General features: G+C 40.1%; 1 protein-coding gene across 3 annotated transcripts in view; it reads left to right on the forward strand.

The window, feature by feature from the left end:
- Nucleotides 1–22,810, forward strand: part of SMYD3 (SET and MYND domain containing 3) — a 686,941-nt gene that overhangs the window by 156,323 nt on the left and 507,808 nt on the right. For all 3 annotated transcript variants that reach the window (XM_045049147.1, XM_045049145.1, XM_011290829.4), the window contains exon 2: nt 7,895–7,958. In XM_045049147.1, the coding sequence (XP_044905082.1) occupies nt 7,895–7,958 (64 nt within the window). The remainder of the gene's footprint in view (nt 1–7,894; nt 7,959–22,810) is intronic.

Here is a 22,810-nt window from a genome sequence, read left to right on the forward strand (position 1 = left end):
GTGCTGCTGAGATTATTTTTTTTTTAAGTTTCATTTTGTAATAAGAGGAAGATGATGGAGAATTCTTCCTTCGTGACACACTGTTTCCTGGAACCGAAATCAAGGTGACCATCTTTTGCCAGTTTGAAGACTTAGGTCCTAGTCTATTGATGAAAATGTTGATCAGCTATCCTTATACCTTCTTTGAAATTCTACCCATTGGTACTTTGATTTTCATGTTAATGCTGTGTGGTATTTATACTAACAATGCTTACCTGTTTAAAGGGTATTTGATTTCACTCTTCGGGCAGAATCAGATTTTTTCTTCTTTCTCATATTTTTATTACTTTGGATTTCAGGAAGACTTGGGGAAATTGAACACATCTCTCGATTTACCAGAGTCCTATTACCTGACTAGGCTGAGAGGTTTCCCGTTTAGGAACAGAGATGTTGTCATTAGATCAAATCCCTCTTCAGTGCCTTTTGGTCACAGCTTTCTTCAGTTTACCTTAAACTGCTTTGCCTTAAAAACCAGCTGTAAGTCACCAGTTCTTTGATGCGTATTTATTTTTGAGGGGGGGGAGGGGCAGAGAAAGAGGGAGACACAGAATCCAAAGCAGGCTCCAGGCTCCGAGCTGTCAGCACAGAGCCCGATGCAGGGCTCAAACTCATGAACCATGAGATCGTGACCTAAGTTGAAGTCAGTTGCTGTGCTTTTTTTTTTTTTTTTTTTTTTTCCTCCGTAAGTGCTAATATGAGTTTAAATTGCTTGTGTTTTGCCCAGGAAGGTATGGTGCCTGGGGATCATAGATTTATGGTTTTCTGAAATAATTGACCATTGCATTTTCTTGTTTTGTACTTTGAATGTTAGAAGTCTGAAATAAAGTGATAAGGGATGTGGAAAAATGAATCCAAACCAATTCTGCTTTTCTGTGTTATGAGTCTGTATTACTTTGACCACATCTGCTACTTTGTACTAAAAAGTATTTGAGGAGCACCTGGTTGGCTCAGTTGCTTGAGCGTCCTACTCTGATTTCGACTCAGGTCATGATCTCTTGGTTGTGATATCTAGCACCGCCTTGGGCTTTGCGCTGACAGCAGAGTGCACTTGGGATTCTCTCTCTCCCTCTCTCTGCCCCTCCCCCACTCATTCTCTCTTTCTTGTTCTCTCTCTCTTTCTCTCTCTAAAATAAATAAACATTAAAAAAAACCCCACTATTTGATAGTTAGGTGGACGGTGGATGAGAATCTCTAATTAAAAAAAAAAGCCTTTAGGCCCATACCAACATAATTACCATCTGGAAACAAAAATGGAAGTTTCCTTTTCTGTATTGTTATGAATATTTATGCCAAAGAGAATGCTTTCTGTTTAGCATTTTGCAGTGTATTTTATTTGGTCAGAGTAAAAGCAGTTGTACTACCCTTGGAGGGAATAGCATGACTTTTTATTTGGGATAATCTCCTTTTCATAGTGCAGAGTTTCATTTGCTCCAGAAATTTCCATGGGGAAACAGGCAGGTACTTGGGTACATAACACTAACGTTTCTAATGAATCAGGAGTCTGAGATTTTGGAGATGTTTACAAACAAAGATTCTTTAAAGAAATATTATTTCTGTGGTCTCTTTTAAAAATTATATTTAGACTTCACTTATTTTGGGTTTTGCCTTTTAAACAAATGGAGCTCTTTATTCTAAAACAGTCCATATTCCTCATACTCCACAGAGCATCTTTTGTCCTGATTATGTGAAGAAATATTTTCATAGGAATTGTTACTGGAGAATCTTCCTTAAAACTTGTGTTCAGGGAGGGGTACTCCATCAGACATCCTGCGGTCAGCCCTCTTTTTTTAGGAAGCGTGAGTGGTGCCGGCACGCTCTATCTGATGAAGTCTGCTCTTTCTCTCAGCTCACATTTCTTCTCAAAGCTCATAGTGATCAGCCTTGAAAAAGGACAGAAGTGTGCGAAAGATTGCTGGGCACGGATCTTTAGCCCAGAAGAGGCTGCAAAGACACACGCTGGGTCCTGGGTTGCTTCAGATCGTACAGGGCTGTGCTCCATCCAGATGAGTGGCTTCGGAGGCTGATGGGGTGGCCGGGCTTCCTTGCGGTGCCCGAACCGCCTGGCCAGCAGTGAGTGTGCGGGTGGCCGTTGAAGGAGAGCTTTGACTGCAAGGGACACCAGGAGACACTTGAGGGGTGGAGACATATTGTCTGTGTATGAATGTGTTGTGGATGCGTTGTTTTCTCTGCAGAGTTTAAAATGGATTCTGCAGCTGCCAGGGCTGGGGGAAATTTGAATCACTAGGATTTGTTTTCTATATCCTTCCCAGGAAACTTCTTTTCCTCCACCTGGCAACTGCCCATATTATTTTCGGGCAGAGGTTTGTTTGTTTTTTTTGTATTTTTTTTAATGTTTATTTATTTTTGAAAGAGAGAGAGACAAGGAGTGTGAGTGGGGGAGAGGCAGAGAGAGAGGAAGACACAGAATCGGAAACAGGTTGTGCTGACAGCTGAGAGCCTGACCCGGGGCTCGAACTCACAAACTGAGAGACCATGACCTGAGCCACCCAGGTGCCCCCTAGGGCAGAGTTTTAAACCCTTCCATACTTCCCCCCCTGCTGATAACCAAGGACACAGACATTCCCTTAAATATTACCCCAGTTGTTGGGATTTGAAGGAGCCGCTTAATCTCATTTTTTCTTTGATTTTTTAGACACAGTGATTTCTCCTGTATCCATATACAACTTCTAGATTTGTATACTGGAGGAACCAAGTAATTTTGTTCTGTTTTTATTTCCTTTCTACATTTCCTTTGCCTGTGCTGTTGGAGAAGCTAATTATGTCCCAGCCTTTACTTGGAAGAGAGGACTTAACTTGTTTTGTTCCATGAACCACTGTATTTGGGGCACTGAGCTACCTGAGAATTTTCTCCGATTTGACACTGTGTTCTACAGCCTGTCACAGTTTGTTTTTAAAATTTTTTTTTTCAACGTTTATTTATTTTTGGGACAGAGAGAGACAGAGCATGAACGGGGGAGGGGCAGAGAGAGAGGGAGACACAGAATCGGAAACAGGCTCCAGGCTCTGAGCCATCAGCCCAGAGCCTGACACGGGGCTCGAACTCACGGACCGCGAGATCATGACCTGGCTGAAGTTGGACGCTTAACTGACTGCGCCACCCAGGCGCCCCATAGCCTGTCACAGTTTGTATGAATGAGTAATAGGGGATTCCTTGTTGCTTTTTTTGTGGACATAAAGATAACACTGATTTTGGTGTAAAATAATTTTAATAGCTTCTCCTATTTGGGGTTAGAATGCTATTATTTCTCTCTTGACTGGAGAGGGGGAAAGAGGTAAATTAATCATTTTCTGTTACTGTTATGTTGCTAACCTATTTCCTTAGATTACTTTTCATTCAGAAAGTCCATTTGGACTCTGAGCTAATCATTTTGTAAACCGGATGTTTCTGCGATCTGAAATTCTATATTCATCACTTTTCTGTGCCTCTGAGACTACCGTAATTCACCTAAAACGTGTACAACTTTCGTCATCTTCAAATTTAGTTAATATTTGTTAGTGGCACAAGACAAGCAGAATCAAATAATTTCAGTATTGGAAGGAAACTCCTCTAACTCATTTTCCTTTGCAGTGGTGGAATTTGCTTCACAGGATTCTGTTCTCAGCCTGAGCCCGAGAGAGAAGCAGGACCTCTTCCAGGGCTCAGTGGTTGTCTGATCAAACACACACCACTTTTCTCTTGGATTCATTTGACCTGTTTTTGAAACTTGAGAACTTGTTATTTGATATGTAACCCTGAACATTTAAATAACTCATGTTAAGGAATTTCTTCCACCCATCAAAACAACAATTAAATTATTTAGGTACTCAGAGTAATCTTGCTATTCACTTTGCCAGCATTCTGTGAAAATTCATGAAAGCCTGTGGTTGGCAGCTATGGGACGGAGAGGACACAGTTTTGCTTGCTAACCTGTTCATCGCTGATCTTCTGAGGTAGCTTGATTCTGCCCATTAATTTTTAAAATCAAGAAGAAACACCTTATATAGCTGGGGCTTTATATTTGCAAGTAACAGAAATTGCCTTTTTTTTAAAAGTTTATTTATTTATCTTGAGAGACAGAGAGAGCAAGTTGGGGAGGGGCAGAGAGAGAGGGAGAGAGAGAGAGTCTTAAGCAGGCTCCACACTGTCAGCGCAGAGCCCGATTTGGGACTAGGACTCATGAACTGTGAGATCGTGACCTGAGCCAAAGTGGATGGCTTAACCGACTGAGCCCCCCAGGCGCCCCACCTCTGAATAACTTTGAATATTCAAAGTTGGCGCCCCAACCTCTGAATAAAGAAAAGGGAGAGGAGGGAAAATCTGAGAAGTCGGGTCTGAGGAAGGCAGCACTCAGGGGAGTCCCAGTGACTTCCTCCTCTGGAAGATTCTTGCAGAAAGCATCCTGTCCCAGTTTTGGCTCCCGTTGTCACATTGGCTGGACACAGTGGGCGTCTTTTTGCCGCTTGGGGCTTCTTCTGTTTTCAGGCTTATTGGAGGCCCCGTGGCCGTCTTGGTTTTCTCCCACAAATACACTGACTTAAGTCTCAGAGCTGTTAGTGGTTTCCTCTGCCCAGTCACGTTTTGGGTTTGTTATGATGTTTTCCTGGGTGGCGAGTGATACTCAGGTTTGCTCTCTAACTCGTGCTGTCATTTTGCTTGTGGGGAGAGTTAAGGAGATTAGAAAATTATGTCACTGCTACCGTTCCTTCAGAATTTTCTCTTGTCTGTTTTTCAATCTACTGAATCTTGAGTTCCATTCCATTTTGTTTCCAATATTATTTGTTTGGAAACTTTCTCTTAAGTGATTTTGCAAGAAATTTGTTGATGTTATTTGTGCCTCTGGTTTTGCTCGTCCTCTTAGATCACTGTGTTCTATTTCGTATGTTGTATAATTTCCTGCTGATGCTGTCCTTAGTTTTCTGTTATTTTTAAAGTCTTGACTTACATGTTTAGCTCATTTATTTTCAGTTTTTTTAACATAAACATTTAAAGTTATAAATGTTCCTGTAATTAGTGTGTTCATTTTATCTCAGAAGTTTTGATATTTTTCCATTATTTAATCAATTTTTGGGATGCCTGGCTGGTTCAGTAGAACATGTGACTCTTGATTTCAAGGGGAGTTCTATCCCCTATGACTTGGGTGTAGAACCTACTTAAAAAAAAAAAGTGTGTGTGTTTGTGTGTGTGTGTATACTCTAATTTCATTATAATTCTTTGATCCTTGAATTCTGTAAAGGCATGCTTTTAAATATTCATGCATATGATATTTCACTGGGTTTGTTTTTGTTACTGGTTTCTAATTTAATTCCCTTATGGTTGGAGAAAATGATCTACATGATATTGATTCTTTGGGATTTTTGAGATTTGCTTTGCGGTTTACTTTGTGGGAACTTTTGTAAATGGTCAGTGGGTGCTGAACAGGAATATGTGAATGCACATTCATATAACAGGGATAAGGGTCTGTGTATTGCCTGAGATGGAATAAATTATTGAGCCCCTATTCTTTAAAAAAATTTTTTTTAATGTTTATTTATTTTAAAGGAGACAGAGTGTGTGAATGGGGGTGGGGCTTAACCAACAGAGCCACCCAGGTGCCCTGAACCCCTGTTCTTTATCTGCTTGGTTTTGAATTCCTGAAAAAGACTTTGTATCTTTTTATAGCAATAACTAATACTTATATGGTGTTTACTATATTCCAGGCACTATTTTAAGGGCCTTACATGTATTAACTTATTGTGTCGGTCATTTTCCCCTCAGATCTGTTTCTTGTACTTCATATATTTTGAGACTGGGTACATTTGTCACTAGGTACCTAACACCTGGTGACTGGAGTCTCTTATCATTGAGCATTTACCTTATTTATCTCTAACAAGATCTTTAACTGTAAAGTGCTTCCCCCCCCACCCCCCCCCCCCCGAAATTGATGTAATTGCATAGGCTTTTCCTTTAGTTAATATTTGCTTGGCATGTCCATTTCATCCTCCTTTGTGGGTCCTTTTATTTGATGTGTGTCTCTTAACAGCTTATGGGTAGATTTTGGTTTTATCCAGTTTTACCCAAGAGCAGTAGTCCAGTGTGATAGTTATAGTAAGAGCTTGAAGGCCAGGTTGCTGGGGTTTGCATTGTTGCCTGGGATGTTGATATGTGACAGCCACAATTCTGTACTTGGGGATGGCAGGCATTTTGGCTTCCCTTTATTTAGATTTTAACCTCTGCCCTTGTTTTATGCTCCATATCTGACCCTTGCTGTCCCAGAGGTAAGTACCTGGTATATTTAGGTTCTGATTCTCTTCAGGATTTTGTTTTTACCCTTTCAGTATCACCTGCCATGCACTTTATGGTGTGTCTTCTTAGTTTGCACTATGTTTTTTTTATCTTTTGAAAAATGTATTGGTGTATCCCCAAAGTAGTCATAATAAGACTGTTTACTTACAGGACTATTTGAAATTTAAGTATAAACTATAGATGTAAAAATCTTTGAATAGTACCAGGCCCATTAGAAGTGCTTGGAAGGATTTGTTTTTGTTTTGTCATTGATACTAAAATTACAGTTTGACTTTTTAATGCTCTTGGCTGCCCTGAAAGTATCCACAATCCTTCCTGCCTTTTATTTGTCACTATTAATTTTATCATCAGGTTCATTTATTTTTTATTTTATAATTCAACCTTTTCTTCATCTTTGCCTTTTTCTTATGCAGGTGATTTGAGGGAGATGTAACTTTGGAGCATCTCAATTCAGCATGTCTAAAGTAGTAACTGGATTTAATGGAACTTTAAAATCATTTTCCAGAGGAGGATATTCATAATTAAACTATATGATAGGTTAAGACGTATACAATTTTTTTTGTATTTGAAGAGTATAGGATACTTCCATTCCAAGTAGTTACGGGGACTGAATTCTCAATTTCATATGGAGAGATTAAATCTCTGTGAAGTAAAACTTCCAGTTTCAGTGGGAATCTCTGATTTTAACAGATTTTTTTTTTTATTAAAAAGGACATTAGTGGTGGTGATGGTTGCGCATCAAATGAATATACTTAATGCCATTTGCTAAAAAACAAAATTCAACTGAGTAAACTTTAAAGATCTTATTGGCTTTATTCAGAAGTTCATGAATTGGGTGGGATCCAATGTAGCAGACAGAAAGCAGCCCTGAGATGCTGTACAAAGTGAAAGACTTCTGTGGGCAGAAGAGAGCAGTTACAAGGTGAAAAAATGAGTTGGTTACTGCAAGATCACTTTCATCAGGGGAGAGCAGCGGTCTATCAAGCGAATTACTTAACTAGTAATCTCTGATAGACTAGTTTAAGAATCCACTTTTGGGGGAGTCAAAACTATAGTTAAGTCTCAAACATGGTATGGTGGTAAGCATAAGTGACTCCATTTTGTGCCTCACATTATCTTTTTTTTTTTAAATGTTTGTTTATTTGAGAGAGAGAGAGAGAGAGAGAGAGAGAGAGAGCGAGCAGGTGTGGGAGGGGCAGAGAGAGAGGGGAGCAGAGGATATGAACTGGGCTGTCAGCCCAGGTGGGGCTTGATCTTGCGAACCTGGAGATCATGACCTGAGCCAAAGTCAGGCACTTAACCGACTGAGCCACCCAGGCGCCCCTTGATTTATCTTTTTAACACACTGAACTATACACGTAAAAATGTTTAACGTGTAAATTTTATATTATATACATTTCACCACTATTTTAAAAAAGAGTTATTACTATGTCCGTATCTCACATTGAGGATGAAAGATGATGCCCATCAGTGTGAAAATCTCAGTCTTAAGGGACCATACAAATGGGGTGAGCAGAACCTATCGGTGTCACTTATTCCTAATGGGAATTTTTTTTTTTTTTTTTTAAACAGGAAGGAAAAACTGATGCGATGCTCTCAATGCCGAGTTGCCAAATACTGCAGTGCCAAGTGCCAGGTAAGAATGCGCCGCTGTGTGTAAATGATACCTTAAGTTCTCTGCCCGTTTTTTTTTTTTTTAATAATTTTTACAAAAAAATCTTTATTTTTGAGAGAGAGAGAGGGGTGGGGGAGGAACACAGAGAGAGACACAGATCTGAAGCAGGCTCCAGAGTCTGAACTGTCAGCACAGAGCCTGACCTGGGGCTGGAACTCATGAACCGGGAGTTCATGACCTGAGCTGAAGTCGGATGCTCAACAGACTGAGCCACCCAGGCGCCCCTTCAGTTCTCTCCTCTTAAAATTGTGCTCTGTGATGCCTGTTGGCCTGTTTCTGTTTCTTTACAATCTTTGATTTATTTTAACTTATTTCCCTTCAATTTAAAAATTAATAGTTGTGTATGGTAAAAAATCATATATATGATATCTCTCTATATACACTAAATACATAGTACACATACATCACACACAAAATGTTCACTCCTATCTCATTGTCCTCCTGATCTCAATCCCAGTGCCCAGAGATAATCACTGTTAAGTTTCTTGTGTGCTTCACTGCATTTTCTCACGCAAGCACATCTTATATTTATATTCTTTGTTAAAAAAAAACAGATATGGGTAACTCTTGTATGCCTTCATTCTCCTTTTTGTTTTATCATCTGTCTAGAGGAACTTTCGGTACCATCCCATTGATTCCCTTATATGAATGCACCATGGTCATAATTTCCTCAGTAAGGAATGCTTACATTATTTTCGATATTTGGTGTTGCCAGTAATGGACCAAGCATCTTTTTGTGAACATTTCTGCTCACTTCCACAAATTAGTTGTAGGATAAATTCTTCCCAGTTGTATCGATTAGTAAAAGGATATATGATTTTGGATTTTTAAAGATATTGCCAAATTGCCTTCCTAGAGTTTAATTTACGGCAACTGACAGTCTATGAGAATACCGCCGTTAACGGCTTTGAAATTCTTTACAGGATGTATAATTAACATTCAACATAACCTTTTCTTCTAACCTTATGATTAATCATTTCATAAGAAATGTAATTATGCTGTAATGAATTGCATCATAATAAAAAGTCTAATTGGAGGTTTTGTGTCTGAGTCCCTTGCTCTCAACCTTCCACTCATCCTTTTTGTTTCTTATTTTGAGGTAGGGGTGTGTGTGTGTGTGTGTGTGTGTGTGTGTGTGTGTGTGTGCGTGCACGCGTGTGCGTGCACACATGTGAGTGGACACACCCCCCCAGAGTTCCTCTTTTCCCTTTTGACGTCTAAGCCATGCTTATCTCAGGAATTTTTGTTCTATCATTCTGATTAGATATAGTTTTCTATTTCCTATCGTATTCACATTTTTTCCTGGCTTTTGTTGCGCTCTATCGTCAAGGAACACAAAACAAAAAATATAAAAATAGAAGGTTAGAAGTAAAACTTCCTTAATAAAAATAGGGAATGTAAAAACCAGTTGGATTATTTTCACTTCATTTGTAAAGCAAAAATTCTGTCACAGTTAGAAAGCTACCAGATTTATGTAAGATCGTTAGCAATAATAATAACAAAAACCAAAAACATGAAACAGGGCTGTGCTTTTTTTCTACAAGATAAATTTTAGATAGACTGTGTTGTAGTGATGTTATCTAGCTTATTCATGTGAAACTGAGCTACGTTTCAGGAAACTTTAAGTTAAGAAGACTATACTCTATATAGAACTGACGGACTACATGTTACTTGACACAAATCTTCTGATGAACTTCCTTTCTGATCTCAATGACCTAAACATTTACTTTTATTTCCCCCTGTTTTTATGAATTTTTTTTTCCTCTCCAATGCTACTCCCTCCTTTTGTAGTACACTCAAAGAAAAAAATCCATTATCTGATTAGAATGAGTAGAGGGAGTTTGGTGGGTGGGTGTGTCATTTTGATTCATTATAGTGCATGTACTTTTACCACATATATTAGCTGTTTACTGTAGCATCAATAATAATGTCATCGTCAGATACACTGTCGAAAGTAATGGGAAAAGAGCTAGTGAGGTGAAAGATATCATATATAAGCCAGCTAGTGCATGTGCTTGTATGTGTGTGGGGGATGGGGTGTGTGCAGAGGTGGGTGGGAGTCAAAGATTGGCTGGAACATATGCATTTAAACTGCTCTGTTTAGCTCACCCTTCAGGTACAGAATTAAATGTTGTAATTATTGTGGATTCCTACAAAGCAGCACAAAATTAAACTGACAAACTGAACTAGGAACAGTAATGAACAGGAGGCAGACGCCCTCGGAATGGAAATTGATATAGAGGATGTGAATTTGTAGCATAAAATCTATAATGTATTTACCCTGGAGGGACATAACTTTGCTTCATTAGCTTAGCATTTGATGTGTGGGGCCATGGCGCCCACGAGTTGCCTGAGAGAAGCTATTGAGGCATTCTAAGGTCTCATGTCCCTGGTGCCCATAGGGATGCTTTCAGTGTCATTGATTTTCACATTTCATCTTTCAACCGAAAAGTGAAGTAACAAGAGTGGAGGTCTCCTCCAACTTCCTTCCCCATTCCTACTTCCATCTTCCAGAGGTAATCTCTGTATGTTTGTTTTGTGAGTGGAGGATACACACTAAGCTGTCAGTCTGCACTTTGTCTATAGTGTACATATACATGTATGCATTGACTGCTGTGTTCAGGACTGTTTCTGATCCTGGCCAGAGTATCTTGTCATCAGGGGCCTTGTATTCCTCTGCGTCTGCCATATTATGATGTGCCATATGATGCAATAGAGGGCTTATCTGTGGGAACCAGTCTTATTTCTATATTGTCATAACCAGAACGTCACAGAGGATTTTGAGGTCAAAGAGGACGAGCGGGCTAAGTTTTCTTTTAAAAAAGCATGCTCAAAATTTGTAATATTGTTAAAAAGTAAACCAATTTCAAGTAAATTCACCAATTATTATTTTACCTCTGCTGGATTTAATTTGATTCATAGATGTACATTTCTTTTTTTTTTTTCCTTTTCTTTTTTTTTTTCAACGTTTATTTATTTTTGGGACAGAGAGAGACAGAGCATGAACGGGGGAGGGGCAGAGAGAGAGGGAGACACAGAATCGGAAACAGGCTCCAGGCTCTGAGCCATCAGTCCAGAGCCCGACGCGGGGCTCGAACTCACGGACCGCGAGATCGTGACCTGGCTGAAGTCGGACGCTTAACCGACTGCGCCACCCAGGCGCCCCCATAGATGTACATTTCTAATTGAAATAATTGCTGAATAAAATAAGCAGGGATACTGTATCAGACTGCAGTTTATATACTTTTAAAAGTACTATATTAGCAGAGAGAGGCTCTATTTTATGTTAAAAATTATAGACCTGTTTAAAAATGTTAATCTTATTTGTGGGTTTACATTTTATGCTTAGTTACAGCATGATTTGATTCATTTTTGATGAATCTCACGTTAGTCAACATTTAACAGGGTGATTTAAAAATTTTTTTTTAAATGTTTTACTTATTTTTGAGAGAGAGGGAGAGAGACAGAGTATGAGCAGGGGAGGGGCGGAGAGAGAGGGAGACACAGAATCCATGAAGCAGGCTCCAGGCTCCGAGCCGTCAGCACAGAGACCGACATAAGGCTCGAACCCGTGAACCGTGAGATCATGACCTGCACCGAAGTCAGATGCTTAACTGACTGAGCCACCCAGGTGCCCCTTAACAGGGTGATTTAATAAGTTGGAGTCTAGAATATTACACTCACTACTGGTAATAATGAAGAAAGCCAAGCCCTTAGTTTATTTCACAAATAGTTCTGTGCCAGGCTTCAGACTGATAGGACGTGCACTGAGTGTTCTAGAGAAGTTGGCTTCATATCTAATTGTAAATAAAAAGAGAAAACTCTATAAAGGTTGAAATTATTTGTTCTTAAGTTTTTGACTTCTACAAATGTCTGGGGCCCTAAGCTGGTCTTTGCTCGCTTCTCGTTGACTTGCTGGGTGATCCCATCCCCTTCCGCAATGTCAGTCGGCATCTGTATATTAATCTTCCTTGAAACTCCCATCTCTAGCTTCAACCACCAGCCCCATGCCTTACGGGGTACGTCTACTTTGATGGTGCACCCATATCTCAAATGCCCTATAGCCGGACCTGAGTGCACTTTCTTCGCCCAAACCTGCTTTTCTAGCCTCAGTGAGTAATTTCACCAAGCACCCAGCAGGCTGAGTGTTCAGGGTGTCACTGTCTTTGGCTCATATCCTTTCTTGGCCCCATGCCCAGTTAATCGCCTTGTCCTGCTGATTTTACCACCTGAAGATCTAACTTGGCTCGCTTCTCTCTAGCTTCTCTACCACCACTTGTGTGCATGTCACTGTCAGCTCCCTCCTAAGTTGATTGCAGCCTCTGTGCTCCTGCCAGCTCTTTTTCTGTTTCCCACCCCGGAGCCAGAGTGACTGTGGTATTTCAGAGCGTAAGCATGATCTGTCACCCAGCAGCAGAAAGCCCTGGCCGCTTCCTCAGGATGAAATTCAACTTTGTGGACTTTGCTACACTTTTACTTCTGGGCCTTCGGCTGTATGAGTCCTTGGGCTTGGACCCAGACCTGCCCCCTATCTGCTGAACTCCTAGTACTTATCCTTTATGACCCAGGTTAAATGTCACTCCCTTCTTTCCTAAACTCCCGAGACCAGTTTGTGTCTCTCCTTTTTCACACAGAAATTATCTTTATTATTGGTTTCATTGCCTGTTTCTGCAGTTAGAAGGCCAGGTTCACTGTGGGGTGGGGGTGCTCCCTGCATTGTACTCTGCTGTACACGGAGTGTAAGTGGTCGAGCGAATGAATGAATACATTCATGAGTGATACTTGTTGGTTCAAATTAGATTTTAAAACATTACGTTATCTTTAATCTGTCCATAGTAATATCTCTTTACTTTTTTAGTTGTGATACAGTTGACGTATAACATTGTGCTAGTTGTAGGTGTACAGTGTAATGAGGTGATCTATGTGTCTGTTGTGAAGTGAACATCACAATAAGTTCAGTTCACACCTATCATCATACATAATTATCTTTTTTATTGTGATGAGAACTTTTAAGATTTACCATCTTATCAAGTTTTAAATATACAATACAGTAATTCTTAGCTATAGTCATCATCCTGTATATTACATGTTTGTACATTTTGACCACTTGCACTCATTTCCGTTACCCTGCACTCCCTGCCTCTGGCAACCACCTATCTGTTCTCTGTATCTGAGTTTGGTTCTTTTTAGATTCTACATATAAGTGAGATGGGGAAGTACTTCTTGAGCCATCTATGTAGGCATTACTGATTCACCTCCTGCTCTGGTAGGTGAGGGAATTTAGCTCACCTACATCAGCACCTACTTCCTCTCCCACTTCTTACATAATTGTCTGAGAACGTTCCATTCATCCAAAGTTTATCCAGTAGATACTTATTGAGTAGCTACTAGCTAGTCATTCTGGGTGTTGGGGTGGTGGGCAATTAGCAGTGACAAGTAAACATGATCCTGGCTTTCATGAAGTTCATATTATAGAGCGAGGAGACGAGAATACCAAATACCCACAATTAGATGAGTGAATATGATTTGGGTGAGTCCGAGCTCCCCTTTGAATAGGTAATTACAGAAGGACTTTCTGTAGAGGTGACATTTGACCTGGGGTCTAATTGACAACAAAAGTAGCCAGCCATGGAAAGATCTAGAACAGATTTTTTTTTTACATAAAAGGAACAGCAGATGTAAAGGAACTGAAGGAGGAACAAACTTCTCATGTTAGAGGAATAAAAAGGAGTTGGATAATGGTGGATAGACTTTGCGTCTGTCCAAACCCATAGAATGTACAACATCAAGTGTGAACTTGAATGTTCACTATGGACTTTGAGTGATAATGATGTGTCACTGTAGGTTCATCAGTTGTAACAAATGCGCCATCTGGTGAGGATGTTGATAATAGGTGTGGTGGTAGGAAGTGAGTGGGCAGCCTCTGTACTGTCCTCTCAGTTTTGCTGTGAGTCTGAAACTGCTCTAAAAAAATTAAATCTTAAAAAAATACAGAAAAGAAAAGCAGCTGGATGTGAGGCTAGTGAGTTAAGATTTGAAGGACTTGATTATGGTTTTACCTATTGATTTACTTAGCAAATACTAGTGTCAACACCAGAGTCAGTCCATCTTCCTTCCTTCCTTCCTTCCTTCCTTCCTTCCTTCCTTCCTTCCTTCCATCTTTGTTTATTTTGAGAGAGAGAGAGAGAGAGCGCGAGAGAGCGCATGTGAGTGTGAATGAGAGAGAGAGAGGGAGAGAGATGATCCCAAGCAGGCTCTTGTCAGCTCAGAGCCTGACACAGGGCTTGATTTCAGGAACCAAGAGATCATGACCTGAGCCAAAATCAAGAGTCAGATGCTTAACTGACTGAGCCTCTGGGGACCCCAACATCAGGACCAACCTTCCTTCCTTCCTTCCTTCCTTCCTTCCTTCCTTCCTTCCTTCCTTCCTTCCTTCCTTCTCTCCTCTTTTCTTTTCTTTTCTTTTCTTTTCTTTTCTTTTCTTTTTTCTTTTCTTTTCTTTCTTTTCTTTTTCTTTTCTTTTCTTTTCTTTTCTTTTCTTTTCTTTTCTTTTCTTTTCTTTTCTCTTCTTTTCCTTCCTTACTTCCTATCTATCTATCTATCTATCTATCTATCTTTGTCTTTCTCTCTTTGATGTTTATTTATTTTGAGGGGGGAGAGAGAGAGAGCGAGTGAGCACAGGTATGAGTGGGGGAGAGGCAGAGAGCGCAGGTATGAGTGGGGGAGAGGCTATCAGCACAGAGCCCTATGTGCTCTGTCCCACGAACTGTGAGATTATGACCTGAGCCGAAATCAAGAGTCAGATGCTTAACTGACTGAGCCACCCAGGCCTCAACACCAGGACTTTTCTAGGCTCTGGTACAATAGTATTAAAAAAGACACGGAAAGCCCTTGCCCAGTGAAGCTTACATTTTCCAGGTGAGACGTATAATAAGTTAATAAAGCAATATATATTATCTTTATATTATAAAATAAAGAAGGTAAGAGAAAATGATAGCGATTGGGAGACTGTTGTGTGTGTGTGTATGTGTGTACACATACATATATACATATAGTGTAAACATATCTATACATCAAATGGCTTTTGAGAAAGAGAGAGAGAGAGAGATATCTATACAGTTTATAAGGAGATCTATTTGTCTGCCTACCGATCTATAATCTGTCTCTCCATCTGTCAATCTAAAACCTGTCAGGAGTGGCATTTGAGTCAAGTCCTGAAAGAAGTAATCAGGACATGCCAAGATTAGGAGAGAGTTTCAGGTTGGATGCACATCAAACGTAAAAGCAGGAGTGAATATGCTGTGTTCAGGGAAGGACAAGAAGACCAGAGGTTGGACCAGAGGAGGCGACACAGAGAGTTGTAGGAGATAAGACTGGAGAGATGAGAGGTTCCAGGTTATGATAAGGCCTTTATATGCTATGGTTAAAAAATACACATTTTGTTCTGTATGTGATGGGCTGCTACTGTAGGGTTCTAAGGGGGGGAAGGAGGATCAATATTATGGTGTGACTGAGATTTTAAAGGAAACTTTCTGACTGCTGTGGGGATAGGTTATAGGGTAAAGGTAGGGAATGGAAAAACTGTCAGTAGGTTATTATAGTAGTCTGGTCACCGTATGATGGTGGCTAGGACGGTAGTAATGGCAGCAAAGAGAATCAGTCAGATTTGGGGTATCTTTTGAAGGACACACTGACTGAATTTGCTCATGCATGCATGCAGTCATTCATTCATTCATTCAAATTGAGAACTCAGTATATGCAAGGCACTGATCTAGTCAAAAGCTTGGATGGCTTCAAGTAGAGTGGTAGCAGTGAGGTGGTAATGATTGGATTTGAGACATATTTTGAAGGTGTAGGTGAAAGTTTGCCAATAGGTTCGATGTCAGAAGTGAGGCAGAAAGAATAGTAACAGGTGACTTCTAAGTTTCCAGCCTGAGCAACTTCGGATGAATGGTGGTGCCGTTTTGTGACTTACGGAAATCTGAGGGAAGAGCTGGTTCGGAGAGAAGTCTAGCCTACAGGTTTTGAGTTTGTGCCTGTTGAACACACGTGGAGATGTTGAATAGGCAGCTGGTATGCTTGTGTGGCGCTCAGAGGAGGGGCTGAAAAAAATAGAAGGGGAATGAATATAGGATAGAGAGGGAGAGAAGAATCAAGAAAGACTCCTTGGTTTTTGGCTTTAGTAACTGGTGAGATGATGACCCCATTTATGACATGGGGAAGACTGTATAAGAGACTCAGGTGGGGAAAATCTGCTTCGGCCATGTTGGTTTGGGATTAACTGTTATAATCTGTTAGGCTCAATTTCCCCTTCTTGCATTTATAACTTTAAACAATATGGGCAAGCTTTTATTTATGGTTAATCAAGTATAGTAGTGTCCCCTTATCTGTGGTTTCCCTTTCTATATTTCAGCCACAGCTCAGAAATACTAAATGGAAACTTCCAGAGGTAAACAGGTCATCAGTTTTAAACTGCATACTGTTCTGAGTGGTGTGGTGAAATCTCACGCTATCCCAGCTGTTTCACTCCGTCCCACGTGGGACGTGAATCATCTCTTTGTCCAGCGGGTTCACATTGTCTACACTACCTGCCTGTTAGTCACAGATAGAGGGTTTGGTGCCATCCACAGTTTAGGCATCCACTGGAGTCTTGTAATGATCCCCCCTGGGTAAGGGGGATTTACTGTATAGATAGTATCTCTCGATTCCCTACTTTTAAAGGTGAAGATATTAGTATTCCCACTCATCCCTCTGTCTCTTATCATTCTGTGTCCAATAACTTGCCACCTATACCTTCATTTTTGTCAAGACTAATATTTATATTTTGTTCTGGGACACAAAGTTAAGTCCTATCTATTAATTGATTCTAAAAGTTCAAAATCCATAAGCACTTATAATAAGTGATTTTGAAAATACCACTGTATAGATTCATATTCAGTGAAGTTTCATCCAAAGACTCACAGATTGATAATCTGACTGCAATTATATGGAAATGCAGAACACTTAAACTGAGTCCTTTATGTAAAAGGAGAGCAAAGTTGGAGGATTTAGACCACCTGACTTGGAGACGTAATCTGAAGCCACAGTTATGAAGAGAATATAGTACTAGCATTGGGATTGATGTATAGAGCAATGAATAGAGTCCAGAAATAGACGCTGTTCTGTTTTCTTTCATGTGATAGTCAGGTGCAGTCACAAGATGGAAAGCAGAAGCTCAGGAAAACAAAGTTTCTTATACTCCTAGGCCCTAGAACAGGAGGCATGGATTGCCATACAGGGCCACATGCAGAACCCTCACAGTAGTCAGAGGGAAGGTGGGAGCAGGGGGAAGCTGAGGCTGGAGCCTTTATTCCCACAGGCTTTCTGTGGGAAAGGCAAAGCAGAGCAGGCCAAACCAGTTAGGACTGCCTAGTTTGTATAATTTCTGAGGGTTTTGGATTATAGGCATGGTCTCTAGATGCCTGGTACTTGGGTCTAGTTACTCTAGGACTTTAGCAGAGAGCCAAGGTAGGGCTCTGGATTGGTTAGTTTGCATGTTATAGGCACACCCCCTGCTGAGCTCTTTGCTTTTCTAGGAATTGGCTAAGGAGTTGTGTCCATAACTTATTTCAAATGTTCACCACTTGGGGCGCCTGGGTGGCTCAGTTGGTTAAGTGTCCAATTTCGGCTCAGGTCACGATCTCGCGGTTGATTGGTTCGAGCCCCACGTTGTGCTCTGTGCTGACAGCTCGGAGCCTGGAGCCTAGAGCCTCTTTCAGATTCTGTCTCCCTCTGTCTGTGTCCCCTGCTCATGCTCTGTCTCTCAAAAGTAAAGAAATGTTAAAAAAAAAAAAAGTGTCCGACTCTTGACTTTGGCTTAGGTCATGATCTCATGGTTTGTAAATTTGAGCCCATGTGGGGCTCCGTAGTGAGTGTGGAGCCTGCTTGGGATTCTTTCTCTCCCTCTCTTGCTGCCCCTCTCTCCCACCCATGTGCACTCTCTCTTTCTCTCAAATAAATAAATAAACAAACAGTAAAAAAAAAGAAAATGCAACTTAGTAAGATAGCACAGTAAAATGGGTTTGATTTGAATGGGTTTGAACTTCAGTAAGATATACAGCAAAGAATACTCAACATCATTAGTCATCAGAAAAATGAAAATTAAAACCCCATTGGGATACCTTTACATACCCATTAGACTAAAATGCAGAATGCTGACTACACCGAGTGCAGACCGGGTTGTGGATACCTCATACTCCGCTGGTGGGAGTGTAAATATAGAACTGCTTTGGGAAAGTTTGGTAGTTTCTAAAAATGTTAAGTGTACACTCACCACATAAACCTGCAGCTCTGCTCCTAGGTGGAACATGCACACACATGCACATGCACACATACATGCGTGCACACGCACACACACACACACACACACACTGCATATACACACAACTAGCCGTAAGAAGAACCAACTACTGCTACCTGAGGCAACATGAGTGAATCTCAGAAACATTGCATGGAGGGAATAAAGCCAGACCAAAGGACGTAGTGCTGTTCTGGAGTTGGCACAGCTCGTGTATAATGATGGCGACCAGGTCACCACTTACCCGGGTTGGAGGGCTCGGATGGAAAGGGAGACAAAGGAACTTTGGGGGGTAATGACAGTCTCTGTCTTAACTTTGGTGTTGTTACAGGGACGTGTGTATATGTCAGAACTCATCAAGCTACACTCTTGAAATTGGTACATTTTATTGTAAATTAGTGCTCCATAAATTGTTTTAAAAATACCACTTACCGCAGAGCCTTGAAGTGTGCCGAGGTATCATTTCCTCCTCTGTAATAAGGGCTCACAGCCTTTATGCCACTTGAAGAATGAGGTGGCTGCGGAGGCGGCCATCGTAGGAGGGTGAGTGTGGGGCGGGAAGACCCAGTAGAAGTTCTGATCTCTGCATCAGAAACAGGAGCGTCAGATGCAGCTAGATTCTTGACTCTGACCCTCCTGTGCTTCCTCACAGTCATTCCAATAGCAAGGAGGTATTTTGACACTGTTTGGTATAAGACTTTTGGGTAAGTCTCTCTTTTTCGGCTTTCAGTCCCCTTTTGTGCCTGACATTTACTCTTGCTGCCGGGTCCCAGCTGGAGTTCTCCCTGGCAGGTGGCTGCCTTCTCAGAAAAGACTCGGAAGGTAACTGCCCTTTGAGGAGGCCTCCTGCCCTGTTTCTGCAGCCTGTCTTACCCCCGGTTTCTGACTTGTAGAAAGGACGTTAAACTCCTCATTCCTTGGTGGCTCTTCTAATCCACTTTGGGAGTTAAAAACCTGATGCTTACTTGGGCTGGGGAGACAAAATATATGTGCTCCATTGCCGTGTTCAGCTAGAACACAGTGCTGATGTTCGGATTAGCATGGAAGTTCCTTTCACAGAAAATTGGAAGTGTGTAGAGGTGAGTGAATTATTTTGCCTTTCTAGATAAAATATGTCACGTAGGCCATTCCATCTTGATCTGACCTCTCACTAAATCAGAGGTTGGCAGACTTTTTATTTTGTAGTGGTCCAGGTGATAAATATTTTAGGCTTTGTGGGCCATAGATTTCTTGTCATAACTATTCAATTCTGCTGTCATAGTGTGAAATGAGGGAGTATAAACTGTGAATGTGGCTGTGTTTCAGTAAAACTTTACAAAAACAGGTGGCGGAATGGATTTGACCTGAATTCTGCACTAGATGATGGCTGACTGACTTTGGGGCACTAATATTATTAACTGTTCCTCAATCAGGAAACTGTAATTTCCATTTTCCTGAGAAATAATACTTGTTGTTTCTTTTGTCAGCTTGATGCCCTACGACCATTCTCCTACCCTACTCCATCTTTATATTTGGCCCTATCTAATTTGATTAAGCCTAGTGGGAAGGTCTAGATTTGAACAGCACTCAGTAAGCTTTTAAGATGATAAGTCTAATGTCTATCACTAGGTCTCTCTCGTGCTGTAAGGAGATTTTATGCAAGATTTTAACCAATACCTGTCAGTCAGCTGTAGCTTGTTAGACACCTGGCTTAGCTTTCTGGTTTTCCTTTTCCAGATTCCAGCTTTGATCTTCATGTATCTGTCAACCTGCAGTTCAATACTAGACTACTTTTGAGGCATGAAGATAGAGATATTGTTTATTTGCTATTAAATGGTCTGTAAGTGATTGGAAAACTGTTGGGTCTCTTTTCCTTCCTGCAAGTTGCAGGGCAACTCAAGTATTCTCTAAGTTTTGCTTATAGGAAATCTCTGTAAATATTGATTGTGAGTGGAATGAATCATGAAAATGTGGTAAAAAAATTGTAACAATCTTCCACGCCAGAAGGTGTTCAATTATTAATGACAAACACGTTTGTTGAATAAATGGCTGAAAAGAATTCTCTTTTTGTACATTTTAAGCCAATTTCTTCATCCTTTAATGATCTAAAATTTGAGGAAAATACTCTCTAAATGATCTAAAATTTGAGGAAAATTTTCAGCTCTATGTAAGCCTTATGTGGACAGGCTTCAGACCTGTTTTGACATAATTCATAATTCAGATTATATGTTCCTGTGGATTTTACAGAATCATAGATTTTTATAATTGAGAGGCTGCCTTAGACATTATTGAATCCAGTCCTCTTATAAGATGAATGTCTGGTGAGCCCCGGTCATGAATTAGATGTGTTTTACTGAAACCAGTCTCGATATGCATTGTAATACTCTATCCCACACAATAATAAACTGCCCTGAGTATTTACTGTAATCAAAACCCAGTGTTTAACAGTATTTTTTTAAAGTTTACTTTTTATTTGTTTTTGAGAGAAAGCTGGCGAGTGTGAGTGGGGGAAGGGAGAGGGGCAGAGAGAGAGGGAGAGAGAAGATCCCAAGCAAGCTCTGCGCCATCAGCACGGATGTGGGGCTTGAACCCATGAACCATGAGATCATGACCTGAACCAAAAACGGAAGTCAGACACTTAGCTGATGGAGCCACCCATTTGTCCCCAATGTTTAGTGGCATTTAAATGGGTTATTGAGCTGTAGTGATCATATCCAAGGAGGGGAGGGGAATGTCATAGTAGTGCAAAGGCTATTTTGTGTAAGAAAGTTGAAATAAACTGATTTTCTCTTTCTGTTTTAACATCTCATCAATTCTCTTCTTTAGTAATCAGGACCATGTGAGACTGGCCAGAGAAAGAATTGTTAGGATTTACTGTCCTTTCTTCCTTTTAGATGGCATTAATTTCAAATGATCAATGATAAATATATAGTAAGTTATATCTTCTCTAAGTGGTACTGGCTTTAGAAGAAATCATCAAATGTCTGTCATCTGGTAAATGCAAGATGTACCTAATTGGTAGTAAACTTACTTTAAAAAAATGGATGTGAATGAAGATAAACTGATAAAACAGTTTACTGAGTAAGTCTTTGCATTACAAATGGTTTAAATTGAAGCGTGTTTTTTTTTTAGCATTTAAAAATTAATACATTTAAGCTATTCTTTGAGTTACAAGCAGATTTTCAAAAATATTTAAAAGTGTTTATTGAACAGTAATTTTGCTCTCTCTTTCATATAAAAATGCTTCTCCCTGAATCACAGTTACCAGACATAAGAAAGGTAATGATATTTGCTATTGTTTGTAAATATAATAACATGATATTTGTAGAAAATTCAAACAATATTGGGACAGCATAAGGAAATAAGGCAAAAATAGCTTTTTCTTTTAGGAAAAGCTGAAAAATTATTACCATTCAGTTTAAAAAAAATGTTCATTTATTTTGAGAGAGAGACAAAGAGAAAGTGTGTGTGCATGAGCAGGGGAGGGGGCAGATAGAGTCCCGAGCAGGCTCCGTGCTTTCAGCTCTGTCAGCGCAGAGCCTGATGCTGGGCTCGATACCCTTAACTGTGAGATCATGACCTGAGCCGAAATCAAGTCTGACGCTTAACCGACTGAGCCACCCGGGCGCCCCACCAGTTTTTCAGTTTTTTAAATAAATGTATGATGAGCATTCTTACACTTATTTCTGTACACCAATTAGATTTGTTAGGATTAAGTGTATTGTAAATATTATTCGTATACCAACAATATGCACGTTAAGATTTTTGGTGTTCATTACCATACACCCATGAGAAAGATTAGAGAACCTTACAGTTCTACTGACAAGGCTGGAGTGATCTAGACCATAGACCCTAGACTCTTCCAAATGCTGTTAGTTTCATTCATAGTCGCTACACTAATGGACCACCTGTATTACCTTCTTTCTGTTAGCATGCCTTTGATCCCTGGTGTGGTTTGTCTTTTTTGTTTATTTTTTCTTTCCTTTTTAGGCATGAATTTCCTATTCGTGTCCTAGGCTGGCTTGCTTTTCTTTCTTTCTTTCTTTCTTTCTTTCTTTCTTTCTTTCTTTCTTTCTTTCTTTCTTTCTTTCTTTCTTTCTCTCTCTCTCTCTCTCTCTCTCTCTCTCTCTCTCTCTCTCTCTCTTCCTTCCTTCCTTCCTTCCTTCCTTCCTTCCATCCTTCCTTCATTGAAATATTCATCCTTTCTTTAGTTATTTTGTTAGGACCTCCTTTTATTTTAGAGACATTTAACACTGTCTTTCCTATACATTGTAGACTTTGTTTTCTTGGTTTGACCTTTATCTTTCAACCTTGCTTGTGGTATTAGGTTTGTTCTTTCTGATGTACAAAAGTTGCTTATTTTTAATGTAGTTTAATATGTACTTCTTTTCCTTTTTGGGTTTTATGTCCTGCTTAGAAACACTTTCCCTACGTCAGTGTTATAAAATGTTCATTCCTATAGGACTGTATAATAGTTTAATAAGTATAGAAAAGTACT

Source organism: Felis catus, chromosome F1, assembly GCF_018350175.1.
Source record: "Felis catus isolate Fca126 chromosome F1, F.catus_Fca126_mat1.0, whole genome shotgun sequence".
NCBI classification, from domain to species: domain Eukaryota; kingdom Metazoa; phylum Chordata; class Mammalia; order Carnivora; family Felidae; genus Felis; species Felis catus.